Source organism: Carassius carassius, chromosome 15, assembly GCF_963082965.1.
Source record: "Carassius carassius chromosome 15, fCarCar2.1, whole genome shotgun sequence".
NCBI lineage: Eukaryota > Metazoa > Chordata > Actinopteri > Cypriniformes > Cyprinidae > Carassius > Carassius carassius.
Genome location: NC_081769.1, coordinates 22,044,375 through 22,062,003, shown reverse-complemented (window position 1 = coordinate 22,062,003; position 17,629 = coordinate 22,044,375). Strand labels below are relative to the sequence as shown.

The 17,629-nt window shown below is 37.9% G+C and overlaps 2 protein-coding genes across 2 annotated transcripts in view; both read right to left on the bottom strand.

The window, feature by feature from the left end:
• Positions 1-929: 929 nt before the first annotated feature.
• LOC132158556 (cathepsin S-like) lies at positions 930-10,211 on the bottom strand. The gene is made up of 7 exons (XM_059568004.1): positions 10,055-10,211; positions 4,818-4,940; positions 4,440-4,592; positions 2,665-2,889; positions 1,489-1,654; positions 1,254-1,356; positions 930-1,088 (listed from the first exon to the last, which is right to left on the bottom strand). Exons 1-7 carry the CDS (start codon positions 10,178-10,180, stop codon positions 989-991), a joined length of 996 nt encoding a protein of 331 aa, XP_059423987.1. The 5' UTR covers positions 10,181-10,211; the 3' UTR covers positions 930-988.
• A 3,049-nt stretch (positions 10,212-13,260) lies between these two features.
• The window catches only part of LOC132158555 (cathepsin S-like), a 14,125-nt gene continuing 9,756 nt past the window's right edge, over positions 13,261-17,629 (bottom strand). Inside the window, exons 3-8 of the mRNA XM_059568003.1 lie at positions 15,418-15,540; positions 15,071-15,223; positions 14,740-14,964; positions 13,928-14,093; positions 13,693-13,795; positions 13,261-13,525 (exon numbers count right to left, since the gene is read on the bottom strand). Coding sequence (XP_059423986.1) covers positions 13,426-13,525; positions 13,693-13,795; positions 13,928-14,093; positions 14,740-14,964; positions 15,071-15,223; positions 15,418-15,540 — 870 coding nt within the window. The 3' untranslated portion in view covers positions 13,261-13,425. The remainder of the gene's footprint in view (positions 13,526-13,692; positions 13,796-13,927; positions 14,094-14,739; positions 14,965-15,070; positions 15,224-15,417; positions 15,541-17,629) is intronic.

Here is a 17,629-nt window from a genome sequence, read left to right as displayed (position 1 = left end):
ACAAAAATGGTTTTGTTTATCAGCACAAAATCCATGACTTTTTGTCAGCACAGTCTGAAGATGATCCGACTAAACTTTGCTGAAAATCGGACCAACTGACTGGGAGGAGTTTGAAAAAGTAGGATTTCAACAAATCAAAATAGCAAACAGTAAGTTCGGCTGACTTTGGCTAAATCTGTATCTATGTTCTTGTCATGACCCAGTTTCATTAGAATAAGCTCATGTTATGACAGGTTATAATCATTTTGAAAATGTCATTATTAATGTTTAATGAATGGTTTATTACTTTTGACAAATAGGTGGCGCCGTGACGAAACTATATGCATGTCTCTACAAATATGATGCAGTTACATTTTAGCTGTGTCATATGAATGACACCAATAAAAATGTGATTTTAGCAAACTTGATTGTTGGATAATAATATAGACTTACAGAATTAATTCTCTCAAGGCATTTTTGGCATATGGAGATCCACTTATAAATGGTTCAGATAAACTTAAAAGATAGACTTGAAGGGTAGCAAGTGTTTTCTTTTTTCTTTTACCGATCACTTATTTAAAATCTATTTCTGCTGGTGTGAACATCTGTGTCAATTTATGCCATTCTCTCCCTTGTTACCTCATGAATGTGGCTAATCAACCAAAGGTATGAAAATCACAGCAGTCTAAATGTCAATCATAACTGGACATTGTGTGCTGATCTTGAAAAATCCTTTAATACCTCATGTGAAACTGTTCGTTGTAATGTTGCACTGAATAAAACCAAGTCATTTGTAAATATACTGAATAGAGTGAAAGCATATTTCAAAAGTAAAGAAATAAAGAAGACAAATTTAAAATTCTATATTTATTTAAAACATCCATATTAGGACATTTTTAAAGACAATAGAATTGGGGGGAAAACATATTTAACCGATTTACAGTTAAGAAATAAAATAATACATCTTGAATCTTATCTTGATATATTCATAATTTTAACAGGATTTCAGCTACATAACTGGATAGCATGGGTATAAGGCAATGCCACACATGTTGTCCTTGTTTCTGGCCATACGGATGTAGCCACCTTCTCCAAATCCAGTACCCCAACTGTTCAAGTAAAAAAACAACAATCAGCATTTGTTTTGTGTTTTTTTCATCTTAATGTTTTGTTTGAGACAGTTCTTTTTACATGCCTTTCTTCATGTACATTTCCCAAAACAATATCGGACCCAGTCAGATTATGAACACACAATTTCAGAAGTCAGCCTGTACCTGTTTTTGACCAGCCAAAAGTCCTGTCCAGCAATTGCACCGTATCCCACAGCCAAAACTCCATGGTTTATCTTTTTGGTGCAGGATGGATCATTGTAAACCCCTGTGGACAGATGTAAGATAATGTTATAATAGTTGTCAATGGAAGAAAACAAAAACATTTCAACCCTAAATTTGTAACCTGAATACCTTGACATGGTAATCAGTCTGAAATGTGCAGGGAAGAAATTCTCACCACTGCGGTAAAAGACAAACTGAGGGCGGGTGGCATCAATGGCCACTGAAATGGGCCCGACGTTGGCAACAGCCTGCTTCAGGGCCTCCTCATCTCCTTCACTGACAAAATAGTACTTGGTGCAGTTTGCTGCACGCTGGGATGGATCATATCTGCATGGCCCTTGCTGTAGGACACATTTATTTATTATTACAATATATTTATTATGATAATGGATTGCAGCTTTTAAAAAATGTACCAAACACTAATCAATCCATCAATGTAGAGACCTGACTACATAAGTGTGACGAGTGGGCCTGGGCCGAGAGCCGTGGGAACAGAGCGAGGCCGGTGGAATGATTGGGAAATGAGCGACACCTGCTCCACTCACCGATCTCCTCCGTGGGACTCCAGACCGGTGAGTGGAGCAGGTGTCGCTTATTTCACAATCACTCCACCGGCCTCACTCAAGTATCACTCAAATCTCACAATAACAAGTCCTGTCACTTCTAATATGTGACACTGGAACACAAAAGTGTCTTAGGTGTCAATTTGTCCAAACTGAGATGTATATATACTCTGAAAGCTGAATAAATAAACTTTTCATTGATGTATGGTTTATTAGGATCGGACAATATCTGGCCTAGATACAATTGGGAAGTCGTGGCCTAATGGTTAGAGAGTTGGACTCCCAATCGAAAGGTTGTGAGTTCGAGTCCCGGGCTGGCAGGAATTGTGGGTGGGGGGAGTGCATGTACAGTTCTCTCTCCACCTTCAATACCACGACTTAGGTGCCCTTGAGCAAGGCATCGAACCCCCAACTGCTCCCCGGGCGCCGCAGCATAAATGGCTGCCCACTGCTCCGGGTGTGTGCTCACAGTGTGTGTGTGTGTGTTCACTGCTCTGTGTGTGTGCATTTCGGATGGGTTAAATGCAGAGCACAAATTCTGAGTATGGGTCACCATACTTGGCTGAATGTCACGTCACTTTCACTATTTGAAAATCTGGAAAAAAATACTGAGAAAAATCACCTTTAAATTTGTCCAAATGAATTCGTAGCAAAGTATGTTACTAATCAAAAATTCATGTTTTTATATATTTATGGTAGGAAATTTACAAAATATGGTCTTTACTTAATATCCTAATGATTTTTGGCATAAAAGAAAAATCAATAATTTTGACCCATTGACAACATACCACTCCTTCATAAGGGTAAGATGATTCCGAGTCAATTCCTCCATTATCAATAACATACTGGAAGGCAGCAGCCATCCAACCACCATTGCAGCCCTTGTTGCCGTAACCGGAGGAACAATCCACCAGATTCTGTGGACTGAGGTCGACCAGCTTTCCTTTTGTCTTCATCAGCTGACCTTCAAGAGCCCCAACAGCGCTGAATGCCCAACATGAACCACATGCACCCTGAAAGAAAAGCATGATAAAACTACTAAAACAGGAAACATTTAGAATTTATGCTTCATATAATAGATATAACAAATTTTATTAAAAATATGCAGTATAATCATACCTGATAGGTGTGATCGACAAAGGACAAAAAAGCAGGAAACTATACGGTGCACTCCCCCCACCCCCCCACCACACACACACAGTGACATAATTTATATAGTATAATATTAAATTAATAAAAAATATTGTACTTGTTTTTTGTTTAAATGAATTTATAAATAATTAAAAAAGGGAAGAAAAATTTAAATACACATCTAAATTAAATGATTGAACAAAAAAAAAATCATAAAAGGAGTAATATGGGAAATATGCTTCAAAAGACTGGGCAAAATATGGATGAAATCCAAAAAATCTGTCAATAACTTGCTGCTGACATGCACGTAAACTAGCCATTTATTGGGCATTTCTTGTCCTCCCAGATGTTTTGTTTTTCCTTATTTCTATGGTGTCCTTTACATCTATTAAAAATAACATCTTTATTTGCCTCTATATTTTTGAAAGGTATCTTTTCTTGTGTTTTTGTTCAGCCATTTTGTCAGTGCTTTATTATAGACTTCTATGATTGCTGATTCACAACAGAAGACGATTATTAGGTTGAACGTTCAGAATACGATTCCATAGGTTGTATTTCAGCACGAATTTCGCGAATGGACAGCGACTCTTAAGTAGCACGTAGAACGCGTTCATGTCAAGTAAAGTTTTTGGGAAAAGCGTGTGGAATTGCGGCAAGCGTTTATAACCTTGCACGTTGAGAGCGCTCTTCAGAGCTAAGATACATTGTTATCGGGAAACTCGACCCAGATCAGATTTAAGCATTCATTAAAGTGAATCGGTTCAAAGGAGTCATTAGTTCGCAAATCGGACGAGTCATTATTGGACAGATATGCTCATATGCTCCGCGCATATAACGTTACTCCTAAATATATTTTTAGGTCGCACAGATTCAATTTCAGGAGCATATGCGACAAAAATGTTGGCAATTTCGAGCCTTGTAGAAGCTGCTAAACTTTCTAGCTAGAAATAAGCAATAACCAACGTTACTTTGCTAAGTTAGCCCAGAATCGTTTAACATTAATGGTATGGAATCATGACAAAAGTGATCAATTGGTTGGTCAAATTTTACCAGATCTGCATATAAAAATGAAAGACAATATATTGGATTTGCTTACATGAATCACCCGTGTTCACGGTCTTCGTCAGCCAACTGAAGCTGTTCACGTGAGTAGATGGTTGGGTGTGTGCGCATTCAGAACGGTGCGCGTACACTTTGAACTTCAATCGTGACAAATTATTGGACTGCTTGCGGAGTGACATGACGACATGATTTAAAGGCACAAAAAACGTTGACAGCGGTGAGCGATCATTATGTTTACCAATACCCGACCCATCGCACTTTTTTTTTTTTTTTTTTTTGCTTGATTTACAAGAACATCATTTTCAGGTCGGGAAAGCTGGATTTCCGGATTTTTCCGGAAGAATCACACCCCTGTGCAGTATAATCATACCTGGTTCTTCACACTGGAGACATATCCCTTCCCTCTCCAGTCCAGAGAGTCTGGGACAGAAGCCCCAGGAGAGCCCAGAAGTTCAGCTGTTTGCCTCTTAAAACCAGGGGGGACACGAGTCGTGGCAAATGACTGCAGAATCTCCTCCGTTGTCTGTGAATCAACATGATACAAAAAAGACAATCTGAGTTACTGGTGATGAAATTGTCAAATGTTTCCCAGGGCATCTATTATAGTCTATGCCTAGCATAGCGTATTTCATGGAAGTTTAATTTCTAGGTGCTATTAAAAAGTAAAAATGATCTAAGAAAGTACCTAAGAAATCACAAAGAAATGCAGTGTAAAAGGGAAAAAGGGATACTAGACTCATGTTCTCACCATGTCTCCCATGTGGTTCATGCCCAGGTCATATGAATGCAGACCCATGGAGGCCTCCAGGTTGTGAAGGGTGATAAGTTCAAGGTTTCTCTCCCACAACTCCCTCCTTCCATGCTCCTCATCCTGCAAACATAAACAACAGACAATAAAAAATAAATAAAAATAAAAAAAGCAATATATAAAATGACATACAGCCAAGTATGGTGACCCATACTGAGGATTCGTGCTCTGCATTTAACCCATCCAAAGTGCACACACACACACACACACTGTGAACACACACCTGGAGCAGTGGGCAGCCATTTATGCTGCGGCGACGATTTTTTATCGGATAGGCGTTTCGTCCACACGGATCCAGCATTTTTGGAAGGTGAAACCGCTATTTTTTTAAATCGGGTCCCAGAGTGGATAAATCTGAAAACTCCATCTTTGCGTTTTTGTGTGGACGGGGCCATCCGTATATATTTTCTAAAACTATCATTTCATCACCCCACGTGTCGACCCTAGTCAGACACCACTACTTCACATAAGAGCAAGGTTTATGCACATGCTCCAAGTCTTCTTCATTTTTAGTGTATATCTGTGGCAAAATTACAGTGCCACATACTGATCTGGCAGGTTTTGTGTGGACGCAGATATTTCTTGATACAACGCTGAGTGGACGGGATTTTTTTTTTAGAATGAGGGAAAAAAAGATCGGATTGGGGTAAGCTCTGGCTTCATGTGGACGTAGCCTTAGGGGGCTGGGACCACCTAAAAAGAGCCAAGAACTGCCCTGGACACCCGTTTTATAAAATACGCTAAGAAAATCAGGGATTGTCTGTGCTGATAGCCTTGTGGGAAGCATGCTGTCATACAGCACCATTGCGCTACAGGCATCACAAGTTTGAATCCTGATTTGAGGACCTTTCCTGATCCCGTCCCCCTCTCTCTCTGTCAGTTCTGATCTATCCTGTCATAATAAAGGCAAAAATGCTCGTTCACCAGCGTATGCCTCGATCACTCCTGACAACAAAATTGATATATTTGAATGACTTTCATTTACAGATGAAAAATATAGCTGTCATATGTCATTTATGCACTGAGGAAAACAAAAATGTCTCAAACACATTCTTTGTTATTCCGTTGACTCCACAAAGGAGCATAGGGCCTCAACAACAATTTTTTGGGCGACTCTCTTCAGTTGGGCCCACGACCATCCGACTGCCTTTATCTCTGCTTCTGTGCATCATCTGTGCATCATCAGAGTGTGACCTATCCAGCCCCATTTCCTCTTTTGTATTTCTTGGTCAATGGGCAGCTGACTTGTTTCTTCTCACCATCTGGAGTTTTAGATCTTTTCTGTCCATCTGATATGTAATATATAACACAGGCAATTGTTAATGAAGGTCTGGAGGTTGTTTGTGGCTGTTTTTGTTAGTCTTCAGGTTTCAGATCCATAACAAGACTACTTTACCATTTGTACTGAAGATGCAGACTTTGGTCTTCTTGGAGAGAACTGTTGAGTTCTAGATGGGGTGTAGGGTGTTGAAAACATGTCTGGCTTTGTTGATGCTGCTCGTAATGTCCTCATCTGCTCCTCCATCTTTGCGGTAGGTAGGTGAACTTATCTACATCTCTGATGTCCACACCATGTAGTTGTATTTGGTTCTGTTGTTTGTAGTTAATCCTCATGCTGTTTATTTTTTAGGCCAACTTTATTTGCTTCCTTAGAGAGCCAGATTGGGACCAACGGACCCCTGTTTTGGGATTTTCTGTGAAACTTTTCAATGGCCAGTCCACTACCATCAAAAAGATGGTAAAAAAAAAAAAAACAGCCTTCTCACTCCAGTCCGCACTTCAAAAGGTTATGTAGGTTTTCCTTTATGAATAACCTGGCATGTGGAGTAGCAGTACAACTGCTGAATAATGGAGACAAAATTTGGTGGAATCCAATAGTGTGCTAGGGCCTCCTATCTTTCAAGCATGATGAGTGTCAGGATCTTGCTGGGGACAGATAAAAGCATGATGCTTCGTCAGTTATTACAGATGATCATCCAGATCATCTTTCTAAGGGAGTTTTACTAGATGTCCTTGCCTCCATTCTTTGGGCACACATTCTTGCATCCAGACTTTTTGTAGTAGATGGAGAAGCATGTTGGTTGTTATTGAAACTTCTGCTTTCAAGGACTCTGGTTGTATGCCGTCTGGACCTGCTTCTTTGCCTGCTTTCATACTGCCTTGGTGATCTCGGCTTTGTTGGGTGGTTTGGTGTTAACATCCATTAAGCGGTCTGCTGGAAATATAGATGGGGGTTGCTCCGGAGGAGATTCAAGGAGAGTTTCTTCTAAACAGCACAGCACAGCACAAATTTACTCAGTGTTTTCCATGTTGGATTATGGATGGTGTTATCTCGACTCATTGAACTTGAATCAAACTAGTGAGATTGTGGGAACTTAAATGGTCATTTATGGAATTACTTAAACCCTGATTTATTTGTTAGGTTATTTCAAGTCAGTTGTTGGATTTTAATCCCTGCTTTTCTTCGCGTATTATATGAAACAGGCCTCAGGTCAGTTTCCCAGCATTGTTTGCCACAGTGACTGAGCTTGATCTATGTTAAATTTGCTTTATGGAACCAAATCATTTGAGTCAGTTTAACTGAACTTTGGAGTGGGCGTGGTTTACTTATATCATGTGAGAGCATCGGAAGTGAAATTGCTCAAATTCAGTCGTGAGGAAAAGAATCATGAAGTCTCGCAATCCCAGAGTCTTTCAAATTAATGTTGTGAATTAATCAGAAATAAAATGTCACCCTGCAGCGATTTCACATTGTGAACTGTAAGGAGAATATTTGATATAAATATTTTATATCTCTCGCCGAAGTTTGCCTTGTGAGGATTTACAATGTGTGTCATTGAAGACCATGAGTGTTATTTTAACTGTTCATCATATTGTTTTTGTTGATAAACTGCTGTTTAGTTATATTTTGTCTAATGCTAGAGTATGATTACTTATGTCAAATATTGTGCTAACTGTGACAAGTACGATCGCCATTACACAACTGTGACTCAGCATTTTTCCCTTGAGCTATTAGCATTAAATTTCACATTTTGTACTTTCTATTACTAATTAATTTTATTTGCTGTAGAACCCCACTCAACAATTATACACAGACATTTTGTGGACCTCTGCATTTATTCTCATCGGTTAGTGAGCATCAGTGGACCCGAGACTACAGCTCAGCGCCCAAGTTTACCGTTAAACAGACATCTGAATGTTTCCTGCGACTGTGAATAACAACCAGGACTGTTGTAATTAAGGATACACGATCTTGCAATTATGCATGGAGAAACAATGAAGTCTAAATCTGTGGTAACTATTTGTTTTCAGTTATTATTTGCGTAAGCCCACACTCCTTATGTGGACATTTTATTAGCATTTCTAATCTCTTTATATCATGAGTATGCGTGTATATTAAGCTGATCTCTTGATATTAAGCCTCTAAAAGAGTAAAGCGGTAAACCCGATATACAACTGCCTGATTTATTACTCTCTTGGTCACTGGACATCACTTGTAGTAACTGACACTCTAAGGTGACTTAGTGCCGAAACAGCAACCAACGCATTCATACAGTCTCTAATACAAATTTCATGCAAAATATTAATTGATGCCTAAACTTCCACTTAAGAATTATCTATTCCTAAAATACCTTTAACATCCCATTTTCTACCTAATTTGCTCAACAATTATTATTTTTTTGCATTTAAAAATCTCACATTCATCTGTGTTCACTTTACTCATAAGAAATAATGTTTTATTAAGTCTTGTGTGTCCTAACCGTAGTCTTGTATAACTGAATTCTTCTGTTTTGTTTTTATAGTTTTAACTTTACTTTTCAATGCTGTAATATTATTTTTCCTTTATTATCTGAGTCCCAAATCTTTTGCCATTGATTATTAATGTTTATTTTAATTAATTTTTATCTTCCTTTTTCAAAAGGGAAACATCTATTTTGTATTTTAGCTAAAATATTTTTTTGCAACCACTTACCTTAAAAAAAGAAATAAAAGTGTATTGTAAAATTATATTTCAGTGTATTTTAACCATTCCTTTTTCTTTTCAATCATATCCAAATCAATATAGTGGAATTATACTTTGATATTTGCTGAAATAAAAAAAAGGCTTGAAAAGGCTTTGTCTTTATAATAGGGAAATTAGTTGGGCTCTAATGCTCAGAAAGCTTGCAAAATAGTGCTATGATTTTTTTTCCAAGCATTACAAAGATATTTAAGTTTAAATTACTACAAATTAATTCTTAAATAAGCCAATGAATCAAGCATTACCACTTGGCCTTCTGTAGTGAACGAAATAATCACTTTAATCTAGCTTGTGCTTACTGTGGTCAAACGGAAGCAGTTCTGGGGAATGACCCTGGGGTATGAGGTCGGTGATGCACTTTTGCTCGCTTTTTTCCATCAGAATATAAAGATTTTAGAAATATTTGATGATAACGAGGTATCACATTTGGTTATAAAGGTTTTCCCGAATCCAAATTTTCCTTGTTTTCCTTAACCAGCTGGGCAAGAAGTAACAGCTGTGCTTTTGTACATTTTGATTTTCCTTTACGTTTGCATGCCTTACTATCAGCCATAATTATTCTACTCTGATAATTAAAAGGCTGCTTATATGCATAGTCATTAATGGGAAGTTGTGGCCTAGTGGTTAGAGAGTTTGACTCCTAGGGTTGTGGGTTCGAATCTCGGGCCGGCAATACCATGACTTAGGTGGCCTTGAGCAAGGCATCAAACCCCCAACTGCTCCCTGGGCGCTGCAGCATAAATGGCTGCCCACTGCTCTGGGTGTGTGTGTTCACTGCTCTGTGTGTGTGCACTTTGGATGGGTTAAATGCAGAGCACAAGTTCTGAGTATGGGTCACCATACTTGGCTGAATGTCATGTCACTAATTATGAGTTTTTAAATTCTTTATTTGAAAATGGCAATTATTAGTTTTATTTTTAAACCGTTATTTAAAAAGGCAACATAATATTGCCCTTGGCCCTTACTGTTAGACTTCTCTCTATTCCTTAGTGAAAGTTTGTCTTAGCAGCTCTGTGAATAGGTTTTAAGAACAAAACTCTTAGCTAAAAACTTATACTGCTATTTAGGAGAACTCTTAGTGGAAAGATAAAATGTTTGTGAATACGGTCCCAAATTTGGATCATCTGACAGATGCTTGTGAAAATCATATTCTTACCTTACTGGAGAAGTAAAACTTGTTATGTGTCTTCTTCCACAACTCCCAGTGCTGGTCTAGATTTGTGTTGAAATGGGCCAGTGCTGTGCTACAACACACGGCAAACAGCAAGCTCCCAAACATCATGGCCTGACAAGAACAAATCGCAAGTCACGCATTCAAACATAAGTATGATTTTCTAATATATTCTCATTGCATTATGTTGACAGGTGGCTTTTAAGTCATCAGCTACAATATGAAGAGATTATTTCAGTGTGTGAGACAACACATACACGCATATACTGACCAGACCTGTAAACATGATTTCACCAAGTACAACATGTTTCTGGATCAACATCCATTCCAATCAACCAATCAGAATTGAGAATAAATATTTTTTAGGAAATATCTGTTTTAGGCTTAAAATCAGGGTTAGGAGCTTCTACACAAACGTTAATCATCTACCATTTCCCACTGATTTTAGGACTAAGGTATGGGTAAGGTTAGGTTAAGTCTATATTTTTGGACAATAATGTTGTTGCAGGATCATCAAAAGATGTTGATCCAGGAACATGTCTTACTTGGCAAAATCACAGTGACCACCTAGACTGCTGTACATCCCACCAGCTGGACAAAACAGATATCGTTCAGTGTGGACTTAACTGCAATGAGCTGAACGAACAAGACGTTCACACAGAACGCATTTGTGCTTCAAAAAGCAAACAAATTGGAAAAGAGACAGACAGTCAGGACACATTTTAAATACGTGGCGTAAGAAGCTGAGTAGCAGAAAGACGACGCTTATAGAAAAACAACCTTTTCTCTTCTTCATCACAAGTACAGGGCGAAGAAAGTGCAAGAAGCTATATTAATACTACGTTGGCTATCTGATTGTTATAACATTAAGAGCATGGGCTTTGGACAATCCAAACTCCACTATTATTACAAATCTCTTAAAAAGGGTCATTGTCCAAACGGAAAGAGACACTTTTTAGGGGGGGGGAAATCTAACGTTAGACAAAAAATAAAATACACGTCAAAGGGGGAAAATGATTTGACGTTTCAAATGGAAAACATTTCAAATCTCTTTGACATTAAGTTCTTAATAAAAGCGGTCACCACCTTAATTAAAACCGTAAGATTAACTTTGAGAAAACCCAGACATTCATTAAAAACATTAAATCTATAAAAGTGGGGAAAGAAATCAACCTGATGTGTCTATTCTCACCTGTGCACTTGTGAAGCCGCTTCTTGTCGTCTGTAGAGGCGAGAATGAACGATTTCCGGGTTGCTTTACTTTCTTATTTTGTTCCATCACGTGCTAATCTCTGCATAGTCATACGACACCTGTCTTTTTGCATTGCCCGTCACATAAAATAACCGATTTATTATTATTGGATGACAAACAGAATACACTACCTACTCTAAATCTCATTCTGCTAAGGTGAACATCTTTCTCCCTTTACAGATGTGACCATGATAGGCTGTGGATCAGAAAATGCGTCTCCTTAGCGCCAGTAGCTACTAAAAAGAGGGTTCTTTTTTTTTGTCACTTAACCTTTGGTTTTTATTTTAAGATTTCTACAGAAAAAGGGGATAACATTGGTTTCCAAATAATAACATTAATAAGGTGTTTTTTTAACCTTAAACCCCATAAACACATTTCATTACACCAAATAAGGTTATTTTTAGTAACATCATATGGCCCCTTTAAGGAATATGTAATTTATTTCTGTGGAAAAAAAATAAGTTAAATGTGTCCAAAATAGTTATCATAGTTTTAGTGACAATGACATGATTTAAAAACCAAGTATGAAAAATGTCCAGAGTTTTCATGTTACTAGATTTTTAACAAAAAATACATTTGTATCAAAGGGGCATTTTGCCCCACAGGTGAGGTAAAATGCCCCTATAGTCTGACAAAGCAATTTGCTTTATACATTTACAGCAAAATCAGAAAAATGAAAATAATAATTATATTATAATTAATAATTAAATAATTATGCACTATTAAATTAAAGAAAAAACAATGATGGCAAGTGAGACTGTGGTCAGTTTACTTCATGAGAGCTTCACAAAAATATCATTTAGCATAGTTTCAAACAGACCTGCATCTTCATGCTTCATATCCCGCTACAATCCAGAGACTCTGGCACAGGAGCCCCAGAAGAGCCCACAAAATTCACTCTTTGACTCTTGATACTAATATTTCATTAATGGGCTATATTAATTAAACAATTTGTTGTCAAATAGAACAATAAAAAATGATTAATAAATATTACATTAAATATAGCGGCAAATAGCAATTTAGGGGCCAAGCACAAAAGAGGCAAAATGAGGAGCTAAGCATGGCCCAGAGTGTTAGACCTACTGCAGCAATGAGTAATTAAAGCCATTCATGGTGATATTAGTCAAAATGGCTGGAAAATCACAAATTCAACCTCTAGTAATATTTTAATGGGTTATCACTTTTGAGCAAACAGGTGGTTTTGACAGGTGGTCAAATCGATGTGCTATATTCTGTGAGGTTACAATGGTAAAGTTTAGTGTCAGTAATGTCAAATCTTTGGAGAGATACAACCTAAGAGTCATTTTGGCATCATGCCTCAAGCTTGTTGCTTGTTGAAAATGTCATTATTAATGTTTAATGAATGGTTTATTATTTATGACAAATAGGTGGTGCCATGCCGAAACTATATGCATGTCTCTACAAATATGATGCAGTTACATTTTAGCTGTGTCATATGAATGACACCAATAAAAATGTGATTTTAGCAAACGTGATTGTTGGATAATAATATAGACTTACAGAATTAATTCTCTCAATGCATTTTTGGCATCTGGAGATCCACTTATAAATGGTTCAGATAAACTTAAAAGATAGACTTGAAGGGTAGCAAGTGTTTTCTTTTTTCCTTTACCGATCACTTATTTAAAATCTATTTCTGCTGGTGTGAATATCTGTGTCAATTTATGCCATTCTCTCCCTTGTTACCTCATGAATGTGGCTAATCAACCAAAGGTGTGAAAATCACAGCAGTCTAAATGTCAATCATAACTGGACATTGTGTGCTGATCTTGAAAAATCCTTTAATACCTCATGTGAAACTGTTCGTTGTGATGTTGCACTGAATAAAACCAAGTCATTTGTAAACATACTGAGTAGAGTGAAATCATATTTCCTTTTAAAGATTTAAGACAAAAAAAGGAAAGAAATAAAGAAGACATTTAAAATTCTATATTTATTTAAAACATCCATATTAGGACATTTTTAAAGACAATAGAATTGGGGGCAAAACATATTTAACCGATTTACAGTTAAGAAATAAGATTATAAAATAATACATCTTGAATCTTATCTTGATATATTCATAATTTTAACAGGATTTCAGCTACATAACTGGATAGCATGGGTATAAGGCAATGCCACACATGTTGTCCTTGTTTCTGGCCATACGGATGTAGCCACCTTCTCCAAATCCAGTACCCCAACTGTTCAAGTAAAAAAACAACAATCAGCATTTGTTTTGTGTTTTTTCATCTTAATGTTTTGTTTGAGACAGATGTTCTTTTTACATGCCTTTCTTCATGTACATTTCCCAAAACAATATCGGACCCAGTCAGATTATGAACACACAATTTCACAAGTCAGCCTGTACCTGTTTTTGACCAGCCAAAAGTCCTGTCCAGCAATTGCACCGTATCCCACAGCCAAAACTCCATGGTTTATCTTTTTGGTGCAGGATGGATCATTGTAAACCCCTGTGGACAGATGTAAGATAATGTTATAATAGTTGTCAATGGAAGAAAACAAAAACATTTCAACCCTAAATTTGTAACCTGAATACCTTGACATGGTAATCAGTCTGAAATGTGCAGGGAAGAAATTCTCACCACTGCGGTAAAAGACAAACTGAGGGCAGGTGGCATCAATGGCCACTGAAATGGGCCCGACGTTGGCAACAGCCTGCTTCAGGGCCTCCTCATCTCCTTCACTGACAAAATAGTACTTGGTGCAGTTTGCTGCACGCTGGGATGGATCATATCTGCATGGCCCTTGCTGTAGGACACATTTACTTATTATTACAATATATTTATTATGATAATGGATTGCAGCTTTTAAAAAATGTACCAAACACTGATAAATCCATCAACGTAGAGACCTGACTACATAAGCATCACTCAAATCTCACAATAACAAGTCCTGTCACTTCTAATATGTGACCTTGGACCACAAAAAATGTCTTAAGTGTAAATTTTTCTAAATTGAGATGTATACATCATCTGAAAGCTGAATAAATAAAGCTTTCCATTGATGTATGGTTTATTAGGATCGGACAATATTTGGCCGAGGTAGAACTATTTGAAAATCTGGAAAAAAATACTGAGAAAATCACCTTTGAAAGTTGTCCAAATGAATTCTTAGCAATGCATGTTACTAATCAAAAATTGTTTTTATATATTTACGGTAGGAAATTTACACAATATCTTCATGGAACATGATCTTTACTTAATATCCTAATGATTTTTGGCATTAAAAAAATTCTAATTTTTAACCATAATTTTGTTTTTTTAGGCTATTGCTAAATATATACCCCAGTGACTTAAGACTGGTTTTGTGCTCCAGGATCACAAATGGAATTTAATCTCATCATTTTTTTTTGTTTGTTTGTTTTTAAACACATGGACCCACACAAACAACATACCACTCCTTCATAAGGGTAAGATGATTCCGAGTCTATTCCTCCATTATCAATAACATACTGGAAGGCAGCAGCCATCCAACCACCATTGCAGCCCTTGTTGCCGTAACCGGAGGAACAATCCACCAGATTCTGAGGACTGAGGTCGACCAGCTTTCCTTTTGTCTTCATCAGCTGACCTTCAAGAGCCCCAACAGCGCTGAATGCCCAACATGAACCAAATGCACCCTGACAGAAAAGCATGATAAAACTACTAAAACAGGAAACATTTAGCGTTTATGCTACATATAATAGATATAACAGATTTTATTCAAAAAATGCAGTATAATCATACCTGATTCTTCACACTGGAGACATATCCCTTCTCTCTCCAGTCCAGAGAGTCTGGGACAGAAGCCCCAGGAGAGCCCACAAATTCTGCTGTTTGCCTCTTAAAACCAGGGGGGACACGAGTCGTGGCAAATGACTGCAGAATCTCCTCCGTTGTCTGTGAATCAACATGACACAAAAAAGACAATCTGAGTTACTGGTGATGAAATCGTCAATTGTTTTTCAGGGCATCTATTATAGTCTATGCAGGTGCTATTGAAAAGTGAAAATTCTCTAAGAAAGTACCTAAAAAAAACCCACAAAGAAATGCAGAGTAAAAGGGAAAAAGGGACCCTGGACTCATGTTCTCACCATGTCTCCCATGTGGTTCATGCTCAGGTCATATGAATGCAGACCCATGGAGGCCTCCAGATTGTGAAGGGTGATAAGTTCAAGGTTTCTCTCCCACAACTCCCTCCTTCTAAGCTCCTCATCCTGCAAACATAAACAACAGACAATAAAAAAAAAATATATATATATATAAATAAATGAAAAAAGCAACTTCAGCAACGTCCAAGCAGCAACTTTCTGTGTGCGCGAGATCTCTTTTTTATCTTGTGCTTGAATGGTTTTAAATCACTTTAATGTTTAAACCGACAAGACTCAAAAGACATGAGAATGCTAAACTTGGAGTAAGCCTAACTGGCTCGATCCTGGAGTAAGCCTAACTGGCCCTAGAGGCCTGTTTTATAAAATACACAGGGATTGTCTGCGCTGATAGCCTTGTAGGCAGCATGCTGCCATACAGCACCATTGCGCTACGGGCATCCCAAGTTTGAATCCTGATTTGAGGACCTTTCCTGATCCAACCCCCCTCTCTCTCTGTCAGTTCTGATCTATCCTGTCATAATAAAGGCAAAAATGCTCGTTCACCTGCATATGCCTCGATTACTCCTGACAACAAAATTGATATATTTGAACGACTTTCATTTACAGATGAAGAATATAGCTGTCATACGTCATTTATGCACTGAGGAAAACAACAATGTCTCAAACAGATTCTTTCTTATTCCGTTGACTCCACAAAGGAGTATAGGGCCTCAACAACAATTTTTTGGGCAACTCGACCATCCGGCTGCCTTTTTCGTTTTCTTCCGTGCATCGTCTCCAAGTCTGTTTTGGCCTACCCACTCTTCTCTTTCCTTGTGGGTTCCACTCCAGTGCAGTGCCGGTTTGGTGACATTTTCAGGGTTCTTGCGGAGAGTGTGTCCTATCCAGCCCCATTTCCTCTTTCGTATTTCTTGGTCAATGGGCAGCTGATTTGTTTCCTCCCAAAATCTGGAGTTTAAGATCTTTTCTGGCCATCTGATATATAATATATAACACAGGCAATTGTTAATGAAGGTCTGGAGGTTGTTTGTGGCTGTTTTTGTTAGTATCCAGGTTTCAGATCCATAACAAGACTGCTTTAACGTTTCTACTGAAGGTCAGACTTTGGTCTTCCTGGAGAGAACTGTTGAGTTCTAGATGGGGTGTAGGGTGTTGAAAACATGTCTGGCTTTGTTGAAGCGGCTCGTAATGTCCTCATCTGCTCCTCCATCTTTGCTATCCACGCTACCCAGGTAGGTGAACTTATCTACATCTCTGATGTCCACACCATGTAGTTGAATTTGGTTCTGTTGTTTGAAGTTAATCCTCATGGTGTTTATTTTGAAGTCAACTTTCTTTGCTTCCTCAGAGAGCCAGATTGAGACCAACGGATCCCTGTGTTTTCTGTAAAACCTCAAAAGCACTTCAAAAGATTCTGTAAGTTTTCCTTTATGTATAACCTGGCATGAGGAGTAGCTGTACAACTGCTGGATAATGGAGACAAAATTTGGTGGAATCCCATGGTGTGCTAGACTTATTGTAGCGGATGGTGAAGCATGTTGGTTGTTATTGAAACTTCTGCTTTGGTGGTATGCCGTCTGGACCTGCTTCTTTGTCTGCTTTCATACTGCCTTGGTGATCTTGATTTGTTGGGTGGTTTGGTGTTAACATCTAGTAAGCAGTCTGCTGGAAATATAGATGGGGTTTGCTCCGGAAGAGATCTAAGGAGAGTTTCTTCTAAACAGCGCAAATTTACTCAATTTACCAGCTTTCCTTTGGTCTTCATCAGCTGACCTTCAAGCGACCCAACAGAGCTGAACGCCCAACATGAACCACATGCACCCTGACAGAAGACAGAAAAGCATGATAAAACTACTAAAACAGGAAACATTTAGCGTTTATGCTACATATAATAGATATAACAGATTTTATTCAAAATCTGCCAACATCTAGTAAGCAGTCTGCTGGAAATATAGATGGGGTTTGCTCTGGAGGAGATCTAAGGAGAGTTTCTTCTAAACAGCGCAAATTTACTCAGTGTTTGCCATGGTGGATCGATTTGATCCATGATTGACATTAAGGGCTGCTTAAATTTGTGAATCAACTTATCTTGACTCATTGAATTTGGATCAAATTAGTGAGATTGTGTGAACTTAAATGGTCATCTATGGAATTGCTTAAACCCTGATTTATTTCTTATTTCAAGTCAGTTGTT

Excerpts from the sequence above, each read along its gene's own strand:
- LOC132158556 (XM_059568004.1), bottom strand. The coding sequence starts at position 10,180 with ATGATGTTTGGGAGCTTGCTGTTTGCCGTGTGTTGTAGCACAGCACTG. Across the intron at positions 4,941-10,054 it reads AGTTTTACTTCTCCAGTAAG|GATGAGGAGCATGGAAGGAG; the intron begins GTAAGAATATGA and ends TTATGTTTGCAG. Across the intron at positions 1,357-1,488 it reads GTTTGTCTTTTACCGCAGTG|GGGTTTACAATGATCCATCC; the intron begins GTGAGAATTTCT and ends ATCTGTCCACAG.